The sequence below is a fragment of the Canis lupus genome, chromosome 27, assembly GCF_048164855.1.
Source record: "Canis lupus baileyi chromosome 27, mCanLup2.hap1, whole genome shotgun sequence".
In the NCBI taxonomy this organism is placed as follows: domain Eukaryota; kingdom Metazoa; phylum Chordata; class Mammalia; order Carnivora; family Canidae; genus Canis; species Canis lupus.
Window position 1 is genome coordinate 23177994 of NC_132864.1, and position 21207 is coordinate 23199200.

Here is a 21207-nt window from a genome sequence, read left to right on the forward strand (position 1 = left end):
GTAAACAACATATCAATGAATGAGCCCTGAAAATGCTACTAGCAATTAAGAACTAATGACCTATGGGCAGCCCTGGTGGCGCAGCGGTTTGGCGCTGCCTGCAGCCAGGGGCGTGATCCTGGAGACCCTGGATCGAGTCCCACATCGGGCTCCCCGCGTGGAGCCTGCTTCTCCCTCTGCCTGTGTCTCTGCCTCTCTCTCTCTCTGTGTCTCTATGAATAAAAAAAAAAAAAAGAACTAATGACCTAGAAAGCCAGGAACAGGGGCATCTGGGTGGCTCAGTGGTTGAATATCTGCCTTTGGCTCAGGTAGTGATCCTGGGGTCCTAGGATCGAGTCCCACATCAGGCTCAGGGAGTCTGCTTCTCCCTCTACCTATGTGTCTGCCTCTCTGTGTCTCTCATGAAGAAAGAAAATCTTAAAAAAAAAAAAAAAAGGTCAGGAAAGAGTCTGTTCAAAGTGTATCATGCAGGCCACTTGAATAGGCTTGGGTATTGGGCCCTATCCTAACTAAACCTAGAGAACCAATCTTTTCCAGGTGAGTTTTATGCACAATAAAAGGCCTGAAGACCACTGCTGAAGAAAAGAAATTCCAAGAACAGGTTTATAAGAACCAAGAACAGGTTTATAAGAAAGCTTCTCATTCCCTCTGACTTCACTACCAGATCAATTTATTTGGTTCAGATTTGAAATTTTGTTATTGTTCTCAACAGCCAGCAGTAGTAAAGTACTTGAATCCCAGCTCCATCACTTATTACACTTGACTACTTAACATTTCTGGGCCCAGTTCCATCACTCGTAAAATGAGAAAAACAACATCTATCTTGTCAAATTAATATAAGGATTCAATGAGACTTTATGTAAAGCACTTAGCACCATACCTGTCACATAAATGCTCAGTAAAATATTAGCTGTTTTCTTCATCTTTGACACGTTTTAAAATTCAATGTCACAGTAATAGCCAACAAAAATCATACATCTTCACCCAACCCTCTTACAGTAATAGAAATCAACTCACAACAATTAAAAAGCATCTGAACTGTTAAAAAACCCAAATTGTAGGAATCAGACAGCATGTAGACTGGAAAGCATCATTCAGAACCCACAGGAAACCCAACTGGCTATGCCTCAATGAAGAACACTGTATTTTCATCAAGGAATCTATGTCCAAATAAGAGTCCAGTTCTTCATCCAGCTATCCCACATTTAGGTGAAAGCAAGAATTAAGGAAATTAGTTTGCTACTAGTTTTACTTCACTACTTCAATTTTCACTTCTTTTATCACAAAGATACATTTCTGAGGGGCACCTTGGGTGGCTCAGTAGTTGAGCATCTGCCTTTGGCTCAGGTCGTGATCCCAGGGTCCTAGGATGGAGTCCTGCGTCAGGTTCCCCTCAGGGAGCCTGCTTCTCCCTTCTGCCTATGTCTCTGCCTTTCTCTTTCTAGGTCTCTCATGAGTAAATAAAATCTTTAAAAAACAAAAACAAAAACAAAACCCAAAGAGATATTTCTGAGAAGAGGCATAAATAAAAACCCCTATATGATCTTAGGTCGATGAGTAAAAAGAATCCATCAGGTTGAGCTACATAAAACTGCCAATATTTGAAATGTAACAAGCAGTAAATGCAGGATTGCTTGTTTACTAAATACTGAGAAAGAAAAAGATGTGAAACTTTGTTGTAAAAATATATTTGCTTAAGCACTACTAAAATATACTTACAACTCTCTCTGGAAAGCTTAGAGAGAGAGAGAGTGCGTAACAAGTCAGAATAAATGACACTACTATCATAAATCATAGTAATACTCATAATCAAGTAACAATTTACCAGACAGGGGTCTACAAAGGTTAAGTTTCTTGTCCCAAATTAAACAGCAGGGAGAGAAAGAGAACCAATAGCAGTCTCTTGACAAACTGTATCTGCTTTGTATATCATGTTTCCATGAAAAGTCTGCTTCTTTATGGAGCTTTCCATCTCAGAAATGGCATCATCACTGGATTCAGTTGTTTAGGCCATAAACCTTGGATTCTTCCTTGACTCCTCTCTCTCACACACACTATCCATTTTATCAGCAATCTTGTCCTAAATCCACTGACATTTCACTCCACCATTAGCATAATTAAAGCTATCATCATTTCTTGCGTGTAGGAGAACACTCTCCACTTCCCTTGTTTCACTCTTTCTTCTTACTCAACAAGCTATTTCTCATATAGAACTCAGAACAATTTTTCCAAAACACAAACCAGATTATGTCACTTTCTCCTCTCAACCCTCTGTTGAAGACTGATTTTTCTAATTGCACACATGGAACATTCTTCAGGACAGATCATATGCTGGGCCATAAAACAAGTCTCAATAAATCTAAAAGGGCTGAAATCATAAAAACTATGGCTCTAACCACAAAGGAATTGAATTAGGTTTTTAAAATTCCTTTCAACAGGGAAAATTTAAAAATATCACCAAATAGTAGGAAAGTAAGCAACACACTTAAAATGAACCCCTGAGTCAAAGAAAAAAATCACCAGGGAAGTTAGAAAATATCTTAAATTCAATGAAATGAAAATGTAATTTTTGGGATGCAACTGAAGCAATGCTTAGAGAGAAATCTGCAGCTTTAGTTGCCTGTGTTAAAAAAGAAGAAAGGTTTCAAATCAATTAACTCCAGCTTTCACTTTAAGGAACTATGAAAAGAAGCACAAACTAAACCCAAAGTAAGCAAAGGGAAAGGAATAATAAAAATCAGAGTGGAGATCAATGAAAACAGAAAATAGAAAAAATAAAGAAAAATTAATGAAGCCAAAAGTTGTTCTTTGAAAAGATCAACAAAATTAATAAGCCCTTAGCTAGACTGACCAAGGGAAAAATAAGAAGATACAAATGACAATAAAAAATTAAAGAGGGAACACACCACTACCGATCAATAAAAATTAAATGAGTTATACATCGACAATTTGAACAAACTGATGCCAACAAATGAGATCATTTAGAAAAGATGCACAAATCCTAGAAAGACACAAATTATCAAAACTGACTCAAGAAAAAATAGAAAATCCAAGTAGACTTAGAAGAAGAAATAAAATTGGTAATCAAAAATCCTCCCACCTAAGAGAACTGGAAAGATTATACTAACAGACAATATAAGACTTTTATGCCAGAGATTTTTGCTAGAGAGTGACATTTTATCTCAATCTATTAGGAAAAAATAAATATAGTTTTTTTTTTAAATAAATATTGTAACCAAACAGAAAGTGAAAGACAAACCCACAGACTAAGAGAAACTCTTTGAAAGCATTTATCTGATAAAGGATGTGTACCCATAATATATAAAGAACTCTCAGAACAATAAGAAGGTAATATAATTTTAAAATGAGCAAAAGCTCTGAACAGACATTTCACTAAAGATGACACACATATGGTAAATAAGTACATGAAAAGATGCTGATCAACATCATTAGTCACTAAGGAAATGCAAATCAAAACCACACTGAGATACCACTTCGTATCCACCAAAACAGCAGAATACAGTATCTATAATCAAAAGACAGATAATACCAGAAATTGGAACCCTCATACATTGACAGTAGGAATGTAAAATGAAGCAGCTGCTTTGAAAAACAGTGACGGTTTCTTAAAATGTTAAAGACAGAATTGCCATATGACCAGCAATTTCAGTCCTAGGTATATATCTAAGAGAAATGAAAACTTATGTCTCCACACAAACTTGTACATGAATGTTCACAGCAGCCCAAATGTGGAAACAACCTAAATGTCTATCAATTGATGCACGGATAAACAAGATATTGGACAATAAAAAGGAATGAAATACTGACACACACTACAACATGAATAAACTTTTAAAAAATTATGCAACCACTGAAGTTCCTCTCTTTCAAGTAAGGAGTGAAAAGAAGAAGCCAAGTATCTAGCTTCTGGATTTTCCTTTGTATTCTATTCCTATGGCTACCTTGGTAGGACAGGGATTTCAAGAGGATCTGATCTCGGCATTGCCAAGGTCAGTAGAGAGAATAACTTGGTAAATGATCTTGGGCACAATCCTAGTAATAGTAGGTGAACCATATGAAATCATTTCTGTAAGTCAAAAGAGCAGACCATCAGTAACTGCATATGGCTCAACCTATGTCAATACCTCTGTATTAAGAAAAACATTCTTTGTCCCCTTTGAGACTATAGAATCACTGTCAAGGATTCTCTTCTTGACCTTTTCAATGAGTACACTTAATGTGAGTCATTATTTTCAGAGCCAGAATTAAAGCAATTTAAAATTTTAATCTTTAAACAATTTTTACATGTTTGCACTAAAATGAAGTGTTTTAACAGCAGCCAACCAAAGAATAAATATCAGAATTATCCCACTCTAACTCAATTCTTTTCTTTTTCTAACTCAATTCTTATTAGTCATGTTTCTCTTCACAGAGCAGTAAGTTTTCACACTTTCAGAGCAATTGAAATCCATCCCATATTGAGAGCAACTTACCTGAAACTACCATAGACTATAAGTAGAATGGAAATCAGAAATGTAGACACTTGACTGGAATCCACCAGGGAATATGCCCTAGAGAAATAAGAGGGGGGATAAAGTTAAATCACATAGCACAAGTCCTCCCGGAGTTGACAGTTTGGTGGAGTTCTACCCCACAAAGTTTCATTTAAGTTAAAAAAAAAAAAGGGGGGGGATATAAATTAGCAAAAACAAAACAGCATAATTAAAATGAGATCTGCTAGTTTAATATAAAGAATACATGTGTAGGTTCACAGCCATTATTAGTTAACACTCTCAGGATGTTAAATGATATCAATGCAAAAATCCCACCTCTGTATACCACATATGCTTACAGCATCCACTCCAAATTTAAGTACCACCAAAATATCTACCATCACTGTGCCAAAGACAAAAAGTGTCAGTGATTAAACTGTTACCAGTTTACATTTGAACTGTCAATAATATTTTACTGCTTTTCCTCAGTGATGAGGTGAAGCCTGTGTCTCTCCTGAATTCCATTTCCATTTTTATAATTGCCCACTGGTTCTCTCCATCTGGGTGTCTTACACCACTTCTTCCAAGACAACAAGGTCCAAAATTAAGGTGTTTTTCCCATCATACTTGAGGGAATGGAATCATGCTTCCCTCAGTTCAAAGCTAAGAATCTGCTGCATCCTTAACACCCCTTCTCTTACTTTACACACATAATGACAAGTCCTGCAACTGCTACATCCCCAAACACCCCACTTCTCTAAATACTACTGGCAATTCTTTAGCTCCCTTTTACAGCTTGACTAACAGAAGTCTGTGTCTAAGTTTGTCTCTAGGAGTTAACGCTTTACACTAATTCTTGTTAGGGATTTTCCTAAAACAAATTCCTCTTTATTTTTTAACAAATATTTAACGATGCCTCTGTGTCAGGCACTCTGCTAGTGACTGGGGATACAATAACAAAGAAGAATGTCTTGGTCCCTCACTGAATGTTCTAAAAGAATAAAAAAATTAAACTCCATTCTTTCTAAAGGAATGAAAACAAAAAGTTAACATAAGTCAGTGAATATAATCATAGAAAATATTATAAAGGGGAGACAGACAGACAAGTAGAGGGTCCTCTGATAATATATAATAGGTGGATCCTATCGAAGATCTGGGCAGAAAGGGTGAGCTTTCCTTTGGGGAACAGATGAACGTGCGAGATACAAGACACAATAATGGACGTGGTGATTGTTTATGGGAGCTAAGAGAGCATTCCCACTTTTCTGGTGAGCAGCTGGTGGATGGCTATACCATTAAGCAAAAAATGCAACATATGGAAGCAGATTCCTTGTATGTTGGGTTTTGGATTGTTAAGGAGACAGGTGGATATGTGGATCTACAGCTCAGAAGCAGCTCTAAGCCAAAGATATATATTGGGAGCTCATCACTTTCAACACGGTAACTGAAACCCTAGGTGTGCGTGAGACTGCCTAGCAGCAGTGAGAAGAGGACCCAGGAGAAAGGCCTGAGAAACTTCTAAAATTTAAAGGTCAGGAAGAAGGAGAAGCTGCAAAAACACATAGACACACACCCCAAAATGAAAGGCAAAGAAAACCCAGGATAGCATGGTAAGTGACCAGAGTGTTTTACAGAGGCAGCAGGATTAGATGGTGCCTGAAATTAAACCCTTGCTCTACCGCTTACCAGAAGTTACTCAACCTCTCTAAGGGCAGCTTCTTCACCTACAAAATGGGAATGACAACACCTACCTTAAATAGCTAATAAAGAATCAAATAAGGTAATTCCTATAATAAGCTGAACATGAGAACTACTGTTAATATTAGGAGGGAGAGGTCACCTGTGCTGAAGGCTACAGAGACAGTAAGATAAAAACTGAAGTGTCCTTTGGATTTCTTTAGTAAGTCACCTGTTACCTTAGCAAGAACACTTAGGCATGGCAGTGATGGGGGTCAGGTTGGAACTGGCTGAGAAGTTAGAATTAGGTGAATGGAAACAGAAATCTTTTTGAAAGGCACAAGGAAGGGAACAGTAGTGGGAGGGAACATAAGGATAAGGGAGGCCTGAAAAAAAAATTTTGTTTTAAAGATTTACTTATTTTAGAGAGAGACAGAGCAAGAGCACATGCACGTGCAGGGGGCGGGAGGGATAGAAGAAGGAAGAAAGAGTTTTAAGCAGACTCCACACTAAGTGTGGAGCCCCATGCAGGGCTCAATCCCATGACCCTGAGATCACCACCTGAATCAAAACCTAGAGTAGATGCTCAGCTGACTATGCCACCCAGGCCTGAAATTTTTTTAAGATAGGAAATACTCAACCGTTTGTGTATGCTGACTGGAAATAATCCCAATGAGGAGGGAAAGACTAGTGAATACAGAGAAGTTTCCTTTAATCTTTCTAAAAAATAGGACACACTGTGAAATTTCATAAGATATTGTGATCTGTAGTGTCATTTTTTTGGATCTTTAGTTATTAGAGGCATATACTGAATGAACTCTGGGTAAAATGACAGGATTTAAGGTTTGCTTTAAAACATCCCAGGAAAGGGGATGCCTGGGTGGCTCAGTGGCTGAGTGTCTGTCTTTGGCTCAGGATGTGATCCAGGGGTCCTGGGATCGAATCCTGCATTCAAGCTCCCCATGGGGAGCCTGCTTCTCCCTCTCCCCGTGTCTCTCATGAATGAATAAATAAAATCTTTAAAAAATGTCCCAGGAAGGGGCGCCCAGGTGGCTCAGTCAGTTAAGCATCTTCCTTCTTCTCTGCTGGCTCTCACTCTCGCAAATAAATAAAATCTTTTTTTAAATGTCCCAGAAGAAAAAAAGGTAAGAGGGATAGATTTTTTAAAGGCAAAATTATTTTTAATTATTGAAGCTAGAAGGATAGGTTCATGGGAATTCATTATAAAAGCTTACCCTTCAACAACATAGGGGTCAGGGATGCTAACCCCCTTCACGGTCAAAAATACATGTGCAACTTTTGATTCCCCAGATACTTAACTCTTAATAAACTACTGTTGACCAAAAGCCTCACCAATAACATCAACAGTGGGCTAATATACTTGGTATGTTAAACTACATATTACATTCTTTTAATAAAGCTAGAGAAAAGGAAATGTTAAGAAACCATAAGGAAAATACATTTATAGTCCTGTAATGTATGTACCAAAAAAAAAAAATCTATGTATAAGTGGACCTATTCAGTTCAAACCCATGTTATTCAAGAATCAATTCTTTTCTCTCTACTTTTGTGTATTTTGAAAACTTCCACAATAAAAAGTTAAAAAAAAAAACACCTTTTTTCACAGTAACAGGAAAATTGGTCAGTTAGCAGTGTGAGGGGCAGATGAATACAGGAACATCTGTTCTGGGTCATGAGTTCTGAACTACAGCACCCCACAGTAGGCAACCAACCCTTCACAATGTGGGACCCAGGAAATTTAACAAAAATCCCCTACCCCTGGACAAGCAGAGCAGGACTGATTCCATTTTGTGCTACACCTGCCACCTCCTGTATGACCCCCACATAACCTGCTTATTGCTAAGGCGATGCCCCACCCTAGTCAAGTCGCTGGGCACACCCTAATAGGAAATCGGCTCATAACAATGTAACCTGCTTTTGCGTGCCAATTCTGACCAAAGTAATAGGCCAGCTCAAATGGATACTATAGGGTAAGATGTAATTCAATTGGCCACCTGCGTGTGAACCGACATGACTGTGTAACTTTCTGCATATCCCATTGGCCACTGGCCCCTCCCTATAAAGCTGCTACGCCTCTTAGTCTCCTCTTAGTCTCGGGGTCCAAGTCCCTGCTCCGCTGTGTCGGGTATACTTGGACCCTAGCTCGAGCTTGTAAATAAACCCTCGTGTGTTTGCATCGGCGTCGGCTCCTTGGTGGTTTCTCGGATTTGCAATCTTGGGCACAACAACAAAATTTCAGTCAGCAAAGGGAATGGTAATGCAGGAGACAGGACAACCACCCTAGCCTCTCTGCTAGCCTGTGTTAAGCAATATAGTTATGGTTGGCCAACGTGTTCTCTTTCAGACAGACAACCAGATGACGCAGACAGGGCTTAACTACCACAAGACATTTCATATATTAGGAAAACCAATTCAATCAATTTCTCTTTATTTTAGAATTATGTTTCTTGCTTTGACATTATGTTTTTTGTACATATCTCTTCTTATTATTCTGAAAACACATGACCTCTGTTGAGAAGGTACATTTTCTTAAAATTAAAAAAAAATTTTTTTTGGAAAACCTAATCTATTCATATAGTACAAAAATTAAAACTATGTATATTAAAAGGTACACACCAGAAAGTCTCACTCCCACTTAGTTTTCCCCAGGTCCTCTTTATCGGTTTTTTAAAAATATTTTATTTATTTGAGAGAGATAGCCAACTGAGCAGCCATCCATCCACAGGCACCCCCTGCCTGGTCCTCTTTAGTTAACTATTTTTATTAGTTTCTTATAGGGTCTTCTAGAATATATAACAAATACATATTATTTCTCAACTTTTTTTAAAATTTTTATTTATTTTATGATAGTCACAGAGAGAGAGAGAGAGAGAGGCAGAGACACAGGCAGAGGGAGAAGCAGGCTCCATGCACCGGGAGCCCGATGTGGGATTTGATCCCGGGTCTCCAGGATCACGCCCTGGCCCAAAGGCAGGCGCCAAACCGCTGCGCCACCCAGGGATCCCTATTTCTCAACATTTCTTACACAAAAGATGAGACTATGCATTCCTCTCAAGCTCTTTTTACAATATAGCCTAGAGATCTTCCTATATATCAATATGTGCAGATTTTTAAAATTTTCTTTAAGCATCTATACAGTATTCTATTCATCTAATTCTATTACAGATACACTAAAAAGATTTTTTTAAAACAAATCCCCTTTTGATGTGGATATTGTGGTTGTCCCAAAAATTCTGTTACCCATACTTCTGCAATAAAGAGCTGTGTAAATTATACCTGCAATGCACACATGAAATGACCCGTCTGTGTAGAACAAAAGAAAGGTCTTAAAAATGAAACTGCTGGATCCCAGAGGAAATGTACATGTAATTTGATAGATGTTGCCAAACTGCCTTCTAGAGACCTTATATCATTTTGCATTCTCACCAGCAGCAGATTACATAGAGTTCCACTTTCCAAAGCCTTGCCAAAAGTGACTCTTTTAATTTTGGAATTTTTACCAATCTGAAACATGAAAATTGGTATCTTAATATGGCTTTCATTTGCATTAATTTTCTGGTGTAATTAAAATTTAAAATTGATTAAAAGTGAATGTAAGCAGCTTTTCACATGATTAAAGGCTAGCAGGCATTTTTAAAAGAATATCAAATTTTTTCCAGACTTGGAGTCTATAAAAATAAAGGCAGATTTTCTTTTTTCCTTTTTAAAGGAATTTTTCTTTTGTTAGTGTTTTACTTGGATTGGATGGCTTGGCTTTTTTGTACCCTTTGTATTCTGAAGCATATTGTCATTATGTAAAAGGTAGATTAGAGCCTAAACTTCCCAAATCGGTATCTTAAGATTTCATATTATTGTTTATTCCTTTTGCTACATCTCTCAAATCTGTGGAGACTCTCCAGAGACTCATCATTGAAGACTTCTAGACGTCTGAGGTTGAACTGTTAATTAAAACCAGCTCTTGGTCTTCCATGGATCCTCTGGATTGTGCTCTGGTCTCTGTGGCTGACCATCTTGTAGTCACTGATTTTCTTCAGTCTTTTTCAAGGCAAGGATTTGACCATGTGCAAAATACCTTCTAAAGAGGCTGACCAGGGCTACCATCAGCCTAAGCGTGTTACCCACTATAGAACTAAACACATAATTTCAGAAAGTGGTTTCTTCTGGACTGAATAGTTTTATTTTTCTAATTTATACATGAAAATCTGGAGAAAAGCTCACTCTTGATATATCCATGGTATTTTATAACAAAACTTAAAAAACTTATTACATTGCAAACTGTACCAAGTATCACATAATTGGAAATTATAAATTATTTCATGGACATTATTTGAAATGTCATAGATTTTCTTTTTATTGTTATAGATTTTTCAACTCAAACTACTGTCATAGAAATTTTACAAAAAGCTTTTTAACATGAAGGATTTATTATACAGAATACGATTAAAAATAATGTTAGCCAATTTGTATTTTTAAAACAGTATCAATATTCTTTTTAAAAAATTAAAAAATTGGGGCACCTGAGTGGCTCAGTCAATTTAGTGTCCGACTCTTGATTTCAGTGGTCATAATCTCAGTCATGAGCTCAAGCCCCATGTCGGGCTCTGTACTGAGCACAGAGTCGGCTTGTCCCTCTGTACTCTTCCTCCTGTTCACACTCTTGTCTCAAATAAATAAAAATCATTTTAAAAATTACAAAAGTAATCCATGTTCATTGTAAAAACCCAAATAATAGGTAATAAACAAAAGTATAAGTGCCTCTCTCCCCCTTCTCTGCACTCCCATTCCCTAGGAGGAGACATTTGCTTACAATTTGGTGTGTGTACCCTTCCATATAAATGGTGTATGCAAAATGTAAAAATACCATAAAAACGACACATACATATTCTTCTATAACTTACTCTTTCTACATACCAGAAACTATTATTTTCTATCGCCTTACCTTTTGGTATAAAATTAAGACATGGAAAACCTGACAATAGAGAAGGCATTCTTTTTTTTTCTTTTCTTCGAGAGAAATCTTCTAGGTTCAATGGACATAACTTTTAGCATACACACTGTCTAAAATTCTCATTTCAGGGATCCCTGGGTGGCGCAGCGGTTTGGCACCTGCCTTTGGCCCAGGGCGCGATCCTGGAGACCCGGGATCGAGTCCCACATCGGGCTCCCGGTGCATGGAACCTGCTTCTCCCTCTGCCTATGTCTCTGCCTCTCTCTCTCTCTCTCTTTCTCTGTGTGACTATCATAGATAAATAAAAATTAAAAAAAAATAAAATTCTCATTTCAGAGGTATTAACAACAGCAGGATCTCCCAATGCTTCACACTTTTTCTCTTAACTTGACTTTCTAAATTAGGAGAGTAGACTGTTCTTTCTAACCTCAACAGAAACAAATGGACACCTGTGCCTACATTTCTGTTGCACTTTTTTCAAAGGCAAACTATGGAGTCCCACAGGTAAAGATAATGTCCATGTCCTGACACTGAAGAGTCAAATCTTGTGTGAAAAACATGAGGAAGCATTGCATCTTCTGTTCTGGCAGATGTGCTCTAACAACCCCTGTCAGGCCTAGAGCCTATCAAAAACACTGGTATTATACATATTACATTTCAAACATGTACAGAAATCATTTTTGGAAAACATCTGCTTATGAAATGTGAACATGCTAGCACATTTTGTCACTGACACTGAACATGTTAAAACATTCTGATATTCTAAAACAACTTGACTACGAAGTTTTTCTTTTTCCACATTTACCAGAAAACTTTCTGCCTCTTACATTCTCTTAAGTGTAGGGACTTCTTTGCAGAGATGTATTGTTTTATGAATCACTTAAGTTTATTTCATTAGCGGTCACTTGTGCCAAGTTTAAGTAGAAATAGGTAACACTTTACTATTAATACTAAGTCTTTAAAAAGCCCTAAGGACAGAAGACACTTGCTGATGATAAGCCTAGGATGTGGTCGGAAACACAAGTTCTCCCCCTCACACCAGTTGTCTTAGCCAACAGTCTGCTGGGTCATCTTGTATTTTATACAAAAATATAATTACAAAAACAGCAGAAGTAAAGACTGAATGGAACATCAACGTAAATATCAAACTGCACTGTTCAATATAGCAGCCACTAGCCCTAAAATGGCTACTAACTACAATTAAATTTTTAAATTTAATTAAGATTTTGTTTCATTGGTTATACTAGTCAACTTTTAAGTGTCCAATAGCTGGTGGCTACTGTACTAAATGGCCAGATAAAGAACATTTCCATTGAGGCAAAAAACTGTCACATCTGACATTTTACTGAGCGCTTAATTCTCACAGCCATTCTATAAGGTTAGGTCCTACATGTCCACAACCCCTTACCCAAAACAATATCTGTGGAAAGAGGTGTTGCAGAATTCAGAATTTTTTGGATCTTATACGGAAACACCCTCAATGAGGTCTAGTGTAGTACCCTTCAATCAAATATTAATGTTTCTGTAGTGAAACATGGATAACTGCACTAAAGAAGATAAAGATTAGAAACTGCTTCGTATCAACTTAGGTCAGGTTTTGCTTCCAAATGAATTACAGAAAAACTCTGGGTTTTCAGAATTTGGGATTTGGGAATTGTGGGCCTGTGTGATTATCACCATTCCAAGGTGAGGAGTCAGGTGCAGTTCTGAATATAGGCAGCCTTACTCCAGAGTCTCTCAAATTGACTTGACCATCTGATTACAAACTTTAGAGGAGTCAGGAAGCTCTAGTTTCTATCTTTAATTATACTATAACTAGCCGTTTGCTCTTCCCTGGTTAAGCCTTTACATTTTTCTCGTCTCTATAAAATCCTCTTTTTGCCTAGATAAACTTGAAGGTCCAAGTAATTTTTATTTTCAAGATTCTAGGTATTCATTTTGTGTTTCCTCAAAAAAAATTAAGTATTACCTCTTACGTTTGGCTGATCACTGGCATGTTATAGGTATATTAGCACTGTTTCCAGGCACTAAAGACCGGTATTTACTTTTTTAAAATTTGAGGATAGTTGACATACAATGTTACATTAAAAGTTTCAGGTGTATAACATAGTGAGATTCACCAAATATATACACTATGCTAAGTTCAACACAAGCTACCATACAACTGGTACCTACAACTATTATAATATCATTGCTTATATTCCTTATGCTGTGCCTTTAATACCCATGACTTACTAATTCCATAACTGGTTGGTTTAATCAACCCAAAGAAAATTCCTCTTCAGTCACTTTCTAAAAAAACTGGCCAGCCCAGAGTCTAACCTACAGCTCTTTTGTTCCTTTGTCAAACAGACTGATTAATAAAGGGGTTTCCACTGCTGATAATGATGGGGAGAAGAGGGCCTCATCCATACCTCTCTCTTCTTTTTGTCCACAAAAAGTGGTGAAGAAAGATTCATCAGCACTTCAGAAGTACGCAGAGATTCTAGAACGTTACATACAGGAGTTGGGGTCTGGGTTTAGGGGGTACAACCAGAGTAGGGTATGCAAGGAGGGAAAAGGATTCCAAGGAAAAAGGGTAGGTAGTCTGGACAATTCTAGGAAATCAAAGCCCTGCAATCTTATCTATTTCATAGCCTCCACACTTCAGACTCTCCCAAAGCCATCAGCAGAAATGTGGCATCTCTCAAGACCTCCTAGTGAGGTGCTTTTTCCAGAGACTGAATGCACATTAAAGACAGGAACATACTCTACGCTCAAACAAAAGAATTCCTATTGAAATGCAAAAAGAAACGAAATACATGCATTTTAGACATGCCAAAATCAAAAAAAAAAAAAAAAAAAAAAAAAAAGACATGCCAAAATCAGGTTAGCCAAATGTATTGCAGACAGACTTGGGAGACTTTGCCAAGTGATGTATTAGTACAGGTTTGCTGTTGAGATATTTTATATGGTCACTATGAAAAGCTCTAGTTCTTTCATTACATTCCCCCCAAGTCATAATAGACAATGACAAAAAGCTACCAGAAAGTTGTCTCATATACAGTAAGATTATATTCTGCACCCTAAGATTTTTAGAGCCACACTAGATTTTATTTAGTAATTGCTCTACAGTCAAATATTTCTAGCTGCTTTACCAGCAAGTGCTTATTATAACACATATCCTGCTAAAAATCATGCCAAACTGAGACACAGAGAGTACTGTCCTATAATGTGTTCTATGTGTCAGCCTTCCAGCTATACAATGAAAGCATTCTTGTTCATCCAACAAACCAAGCAACTAATATTCCAACCTGGCACAGACAGTGCCCTAGACTAGCACTTTGCAAACGTTATCATCTTGAAATTATTTACACACTTGAAATGAAGACCCCTTAACACTTTTGTTCCCGTGGGTAGTAACTATTAGAACTAAATTAAAACAAAAATTAAAAACATTTACTAACTCATTTAAATATAATAAAAATATTGCATACTAGTATAATTTTATTATTATTTATTTGAAAAGGTTTTATTATTTGAGAGAGAGAGAGTCACAGCTAAAGAGCACCAGCAGGAGTTGCAAAGGGAGAAACAGGCTCCCCGCTGAGGAGGGAGCTCCACCTGGGCTCAATCCTAGGAACCAGGGATGATGACCTGAGCCAAAGGCAGACACTTAACGGACTAAGCCACCCAAGTGCCTAGTGAGCATAATTCTTTTTAAGATTTATTTGTTTACTTTAGAGAGAGAAAGAAAGAGCAGAGGGATAGGGGTAGAGAGGGAGAGTGTCTCACGCAAACTCTGTGCTTGGTTGATATTGAGCTCGGAGTCTGATGCAGGGCTTGATCTCAAGAGCCTGAGATCATGACTTCAGCCAAAACCAAGAGGCCAATGCTTAACCAACTATACCACCCAAGCACCCTAAGCATACATTTTTTATTAAAGGAAAAGAACTGTTCTTCAATACAATTTGGAGAGACAAGGGGCATCCTCTTACATTTCTACACAACTCTTTAAATGTCTGGCTTAAAAGGAAGATATAACCAGATTCTCATACTTGCTTCTGCATTCAGTGGGTTGCCATATGTTACTTTAGTTGAATGCTATGGAGAATGAAATCTGGCCTTAAACAGATGGGCAATTAGAAAAGGAGTACTGTAGTAACATTTTTAGATAACTGAGGATACTCTTCTTTGATAGATACTATACATCAACAAGTGGTAATTTCTTAAAGGTTAGTTTCAATGTGAAATATGATACCATATCAGTGAATTTTGTTATTATTTTAAAATCCAATGGATTATGCTCTACTTTGAATGGATCCTTTACCCACGGATGATTTTGTAACATCACACAATGGCCATCTGGAAAACAAGCATTCATTAAGTTATGTAGCTTTTGGGATGCCTGAATGGCTCAGTGGTTGAGCATCTGCCTCCGACTCAGGAGGGTGTGATCCTGGAGTCCAGAATCAAGTCCCACATCTGGTTCCTTGCAGGAGGCCTGCTTCTCCCTCTGCCTGTGTCTCTGCCTCTCTTTGTGTCTCTCATGAATAAATAAAGTCTTAAAAAAAAAGGTTATGTAGCTTTTCCACACGTCACATTTTATTATACAATATCTGAAAAACCACATTTGTTAATATCATTCCTGAGGCTAATGATAACAGATATAAAATTTCCAAAATTTAAATTCTCACTAAAAAGTCAAATTTTATCACTGGCGAGATTATCTTTTTTTTAAAAAGACTTTTATGCATTTATTTGAGAGAGAAAACAAGAGACAGAGCACAAGTGGAGGAAGAGGGGCTGAGACAGAGGGAGAAGCTGACTAACCAATGAGCAGGGAGCCCAATGCGAGCTTGACTTTAGGACCCTGGGATCATGACCTCTACCAAAGGCAGACACTCAACTGACTGAGCCACCCGGAGGCCCTTGTTTTGTTTTGTTTTTTAAGTGACAGGATCACTTTATTCATTTTGGAGAAACTGTCAAGGTGTAAATAACTCTAGTTGTCCACTAGTCATTCTTTAAGTAAAAATAAATGTTCCAAGAAAAAAGTGGCCAGTTCATCAGCTAGCATCTCACATGACTGTACAAGTGTTTTTTCAAGAAAACCAATGGTACTTTAGTATACAGAAGTGCTTAATCAGAATTTTCCATTTCATTATCTAAAAATGTGTTCTAAAAAAAATTAAAAAATAAAAAAAAAATAAAAATGTGTTCTTGGGCACCTGGGTGGCTCAGTGGTTGAGTGCCTGCCTTTGGCTCAGGTTGTAGTCCTGGAGTCCTGGGATTAAGTCCTGCATCAGGCTCAGCACAAAGAGCCTGCCTCTCCCTCTGCCTATGTCTCTGCCTCTCATGAATAAATAAATAAAATCTTTAAAAAGTGGGAGCCCGGGTGGCTCAGCAGTTCAGCACTGCCTTCAGCCCAGGGCCTGATCCTGGAGACCCGGGATCGAGTCCCACGTCAGGCTCCCTGCATGGAGCCTGCTTCTCCCTCTCCCTGTGTCTTCTACCTCTCTCTCTCTGTGTCTCTCATGAATAAATAAATAATCTTAAAAAAAAAATAAAAGGTGTTCTCAAGGGCTGAGATTCATTAAAAGTAATTTTCACTGCTTCACCCTAAGTGAAACTGGTTTTATTTTTTAACGGTATATGCATGGAGGTGAAGAATATAGTTATTACTAGAATAGTTTGATGCCACTGCCTTGATTCCTGTTACAGCCCAGCAGTGGTTTTACTCATCACCACTTTTCACCATAAGAAAAAAAAGTCAAAACGAAAAAGACAAATAACTTTAATGGCATTATGCAGTTTGACCTCAGAGGCCCCCTGAAAGGGTCTGAGAAGGGATTCAAGGGTCACACTTTGAGAACCACTGCCTTACACATTTGCCCACAAGCCCTGGCTATACAGATTGCTAGCATTTTCTCATATGCAATTCTAAAATCACAAAACACCAAGAAGACTGAACACATTTTTTGCTATGTAAGATTTTTGGCTTTAAATATGATATGCAGAATGACTTATTTACCAGGCCTTAGAAATGCTACAGTCTTTCCCTTTAAGGTAGAGCATATTGAAAGAGGATTTAATTTGTATTTTTTTTACAAATTATTTATATGAGAGAGAGCGCGTGCATGCATGTGCAAGAGTAGGGAGGGGCAGAAGGAGAAGGAATTTGACGCTGACTTTGCATTGAGCATAGATCCAATGCAGGGCTTGGTCTTACAACCGCGAGATCATGACCTGAGCAAAAACCAAGAGTTGGAAGCTTAAATGACTGAGCCACCCAGATGCCCCTGGATTTGTATTTTTATCTGAAATATTTGTCTAACGTTATAATGTCTACAATCCTCTTCCATATTTTTTCACATTTTAAGAAAAGAAAACCAAATAAAGGGGATCCCTGGGTGGCTCAGCGGTTTAGCACCTGCCTTCGGCTTAGGGCGTGACCCTGGAGTCCTGAGATCAAGTCCCACACCGGGCTCCGTGCATGGGGGCCCGCTTCTCCCTCTGCCTGTGTCTCTGTCCCTCTCTCTGTGTGTGTCCCTCATGAATAAATAAATAAAACCTTAAAAAAAAAACCCTCCAAATATGTATCCTAAGCTTCATAATGGAATAGGTAATCTTAGTAAAATTTTAATAAATTAAATCTTTATGTGCAAGATACAAAGTAAGACAGTCAATTAAGAAAAAAGTGTGTAAAAAAGACACAAGGTGACAGAATGTAATGTTTTAATAGAGAAATAAAGTGTTATAGGAGGTGCTATGGGTTGCCACATACCAAGAGTGGACAAACTACGGCCTCCTGTTATTCCAGTAAACAGAGTCAAGCTCATTCATTCAGGTATTGTTTTTTGCTGCTCTAGTACTTCAATGGCAGTTATATAGTTGTAACAATTTCCAAAGGGCTCATAAAGCTCAAAATATTTACTACCTAGGGGATCCCTGGGTGGCTCAGCGGTTTAGCGCCTGCCTTTGGCCCAGGGCGCGGTCCTGCAGACCTGGGATGGAGTCCCGCATTGGGCTCCCGGCGTGCAGCCTGCTTCTCCCTCCTCCTGTGTCTCTGCCTCTCTCTCTCTCTCTCTATCATAAATAAATAAATAAATCTTTAAAAAAAATTTTACTACCTAGTCCCTTGTGGAAAAAGTTTACTCATCCTTGTATACTGCTGTTACTATACAAGGCCACCTGGGTAACAGGGCCAGCAAATGTGAAAATACAACCTACTCCTTTCCTCCTAGAAAATGCAGCTTGACATTGGGAACAAAACTTGATGAGCAAAACCTTGTGTCCTAATGGGTGGAAGCAACCACCTGGTGGGAGGGGCATCTTTTCCTTTCACAAAGGTGATTTATGAGCCTGAGCCCACTGGGGCCAGAGAGGCACTATTTCCTGCTTTGCACAGAGGGGTGTGTGTGTGTGTGTGTGTGTGTGTGTGTGTGTGTGTAGTCTAGTAAGAGTCACAAACATCTCTGAATCACACCATGAAGATGGGTGGATTTCCAATATCAAAATATTTTTGCATTAAAATGAAGAATTTTTATTCTTTCATATCCCTTCATTATCACCAAATACTTTACAAAAAGAACATATATGAGAGGTACCATATGTTAATATTTTACATTTTAGCAGCCAGTACAGTGAAAAATTATTTTCATTAGAGATGCAAAATCTGCAGACTGAGCAAATTCCTATGATAGAAAGGTACTAGTCTCCAAGGCATCAAAGATAATCGGTAGTCATTTTTATTTCAGATGGATTTTATTGTATAGGACAGATAAAGGGTTTACTGGGCTCCAGTGAAATAGAAAGAAGACCCCACACTGAAGGATTCCATGGCAATATGTTTCCATTCTTTCCTATGAGTTACTCTTTTAGACAGGTCCTCATATCACAATTTCAAAAGCATGTGCATTCTTTGGTGATTTGAGCATACACTCAACAACATAATTGTGACCTCTGTGTTAAAACATCAACAGCCAGAAATAGCCCTGTATTAGCTGTAACATATATTTTTAAGGCAAGGGGAAAATCTAGGCAGTTGGTTTTATTCCAGGTACAAGCTGGAATAGAATGGTTTATGTATTTTCTTTTGACCAAGGAACTCATTTTTAGAAAAGAAATTATAATGCAGCTTTCAAAGACATTTTTGTATCACTTATCCAAGACTGCTCTAGAACTTGAACTAAATAAAGTTTCTTACAAATTTACAAAACTTTGTGTTAACATACTGGCCAAGATTAATATTTCATAAAGGAACTATTCCTGCATGTCTGAGTACTCTCTCATGATATGTGCCCATAAAAATTAGTAAGGCCTATGTATATACCCAAAACACCTGAAAGCAAGGACTCAGATACTTGTATGCATGTTCACAGCAACATAATTCACAACAGCCTAACATGGAAGCAACCAAAGTGTCCATCAATGAAAGAATGGACAAAGCAAATGTGGTGTATACACACAACTGAATATTATGCAGCCTTGAAAAGGAAAGCAATTTCAAAACATGCTACCACATAGATGATCTCTGAAAACATGGCAAGTGAAATAAGCCAGACACAAAAGGACAAATAGTGTTTAATTTCACTTATGTGAGGGACCTAGACCAGGTAAATTCATAGAGAGAGAAAGTAGAAGTTGCCAGGACTGAGAGTCATTGTTTAATGGGTACAGAATTGTTTGGGATGATGAAAAAGCTCCAGAAATGGAGAGTGACGGTGGCTGCACAAAAGTGAATGGACTTAATGCCAATGATCTGTATACTCACAAATGGTTAAACTGGCAACTTTTATATTTATTTTACTACAATAAAATTTTCCAAAAAACAAGAGGGGATTTTTTTTAACATTGCTCTTTTTTTAAGATTTTATTTATTTATTCATGACAGACACACACACACACACACACACACAAAGGCAGAGACACAGGCAGAGGGAGAAGTAGGCTCCACGCAGGGAGCCCGATGTGGGACTCGATCCCGGGTCCCCAGGATCACACCCAGGCTGAAGGCAGCGCTAAACCACTGGGCCACCGGGGCTGCCCTAACACTGCTCTTAAAATCATGCAGCAAACTGATTTTTACTTCATGAGTCTCATTACAAGATTATTCTCTGCCATTTATCATGCTGATAATAGATACACATATAATTCTGTAAACAAAGTCTCGAAAGCATGCACACAATTCCAAACTCTGGACTTTAAGATGATTATTTTGCAAGACTTATAAAAGTCAGTGCTACAGGGGCATCTGGGTAGCTCAGTCAGTTAAGCATCTGACTCTTGATTTTGGCTCACATCATGATCTAAGGGTCTTGAGACGGAGCCCTGCTTTGGGCTCTGCACTCATCAGGGGAGTCTACTTGTGATTCTTTCCCTTTCCGCCCTCATGTGTGCACACTCTCTCCGAAATAAATCTTAAAAAAAAAAAAAAAAAAAAGGTGAATGCTACAGGTTGACATTTAGTCCTTTCTTGGCAGCTAATCTCTCCTAGTGATAAACCTATTTCTGTAAAGAAGCAAAAAGTCTCACAATTTAAGTCACAGTGCTTCCATTACTTCTGTGAAGAACCAGATTTAAAAGGAATGTCCCAGAACAAGAGGAATTTCTAAGACAGTCTGAATTTTGGTAAGAAATCGCCAATTCCTATGAAGGTATTTCCCACCTGTATATACTATAGTCACCTCAAATTCAACACATCTAAAACCCAAGAAATCTCCATCATCATCATCTTGCAAAATCTAACATCTGTTATACACTCCAACAGTAATAACTGCTTTTGTCACTGTCCTATCCTATCTAATGCATCACTCCATGTATGACTATTGAAATTAGTACTCTAATAAGTGCTGGCACTCCAAGATAAAGACCCAGCTCCCTATCACCCACCAAGTATTGTCTGATGAGGAAAGACAGAAGTAATCTGACAGAAGCTATCAAATTACGTGGAGAGGTGTAGAAGCTCAGCTTGGAGGCCGCTGTGAGAGTCTGGTATATTAGGAGGTTACCAACAGTCCAGTAGTTTAGCTGGGCTAGAGAAAAATGAGCAAGAGAAGCAACAGATGTGAGGGAGTAAGCATGGGT

General features: G+C 38.0%; 1 protein-coding gene across 2 annotated transcripts in view; it reads right to left on the bottom strand.

Moving 5' to 3' along the window:
- Nucleotides 1-21207, bottom strand: part of SPPL3 (signal peptide peptidase like 3) — a 139929-nt gene that overhangs the window by 37945 nt on the left and 80777 nt on the right. For both annotated transcript variants that reach the window (XM_072802830.1, XM_072802827.1), the window contains one exon: nt 4494-4571. In XM_072802830.1, coding sequence (XP_072658931.1) covers nt 4494-4571 — 78 coding nt within the window. The remainder of the gene's footprint in view (nt 1-4493; nt 4572-21207) is intronic.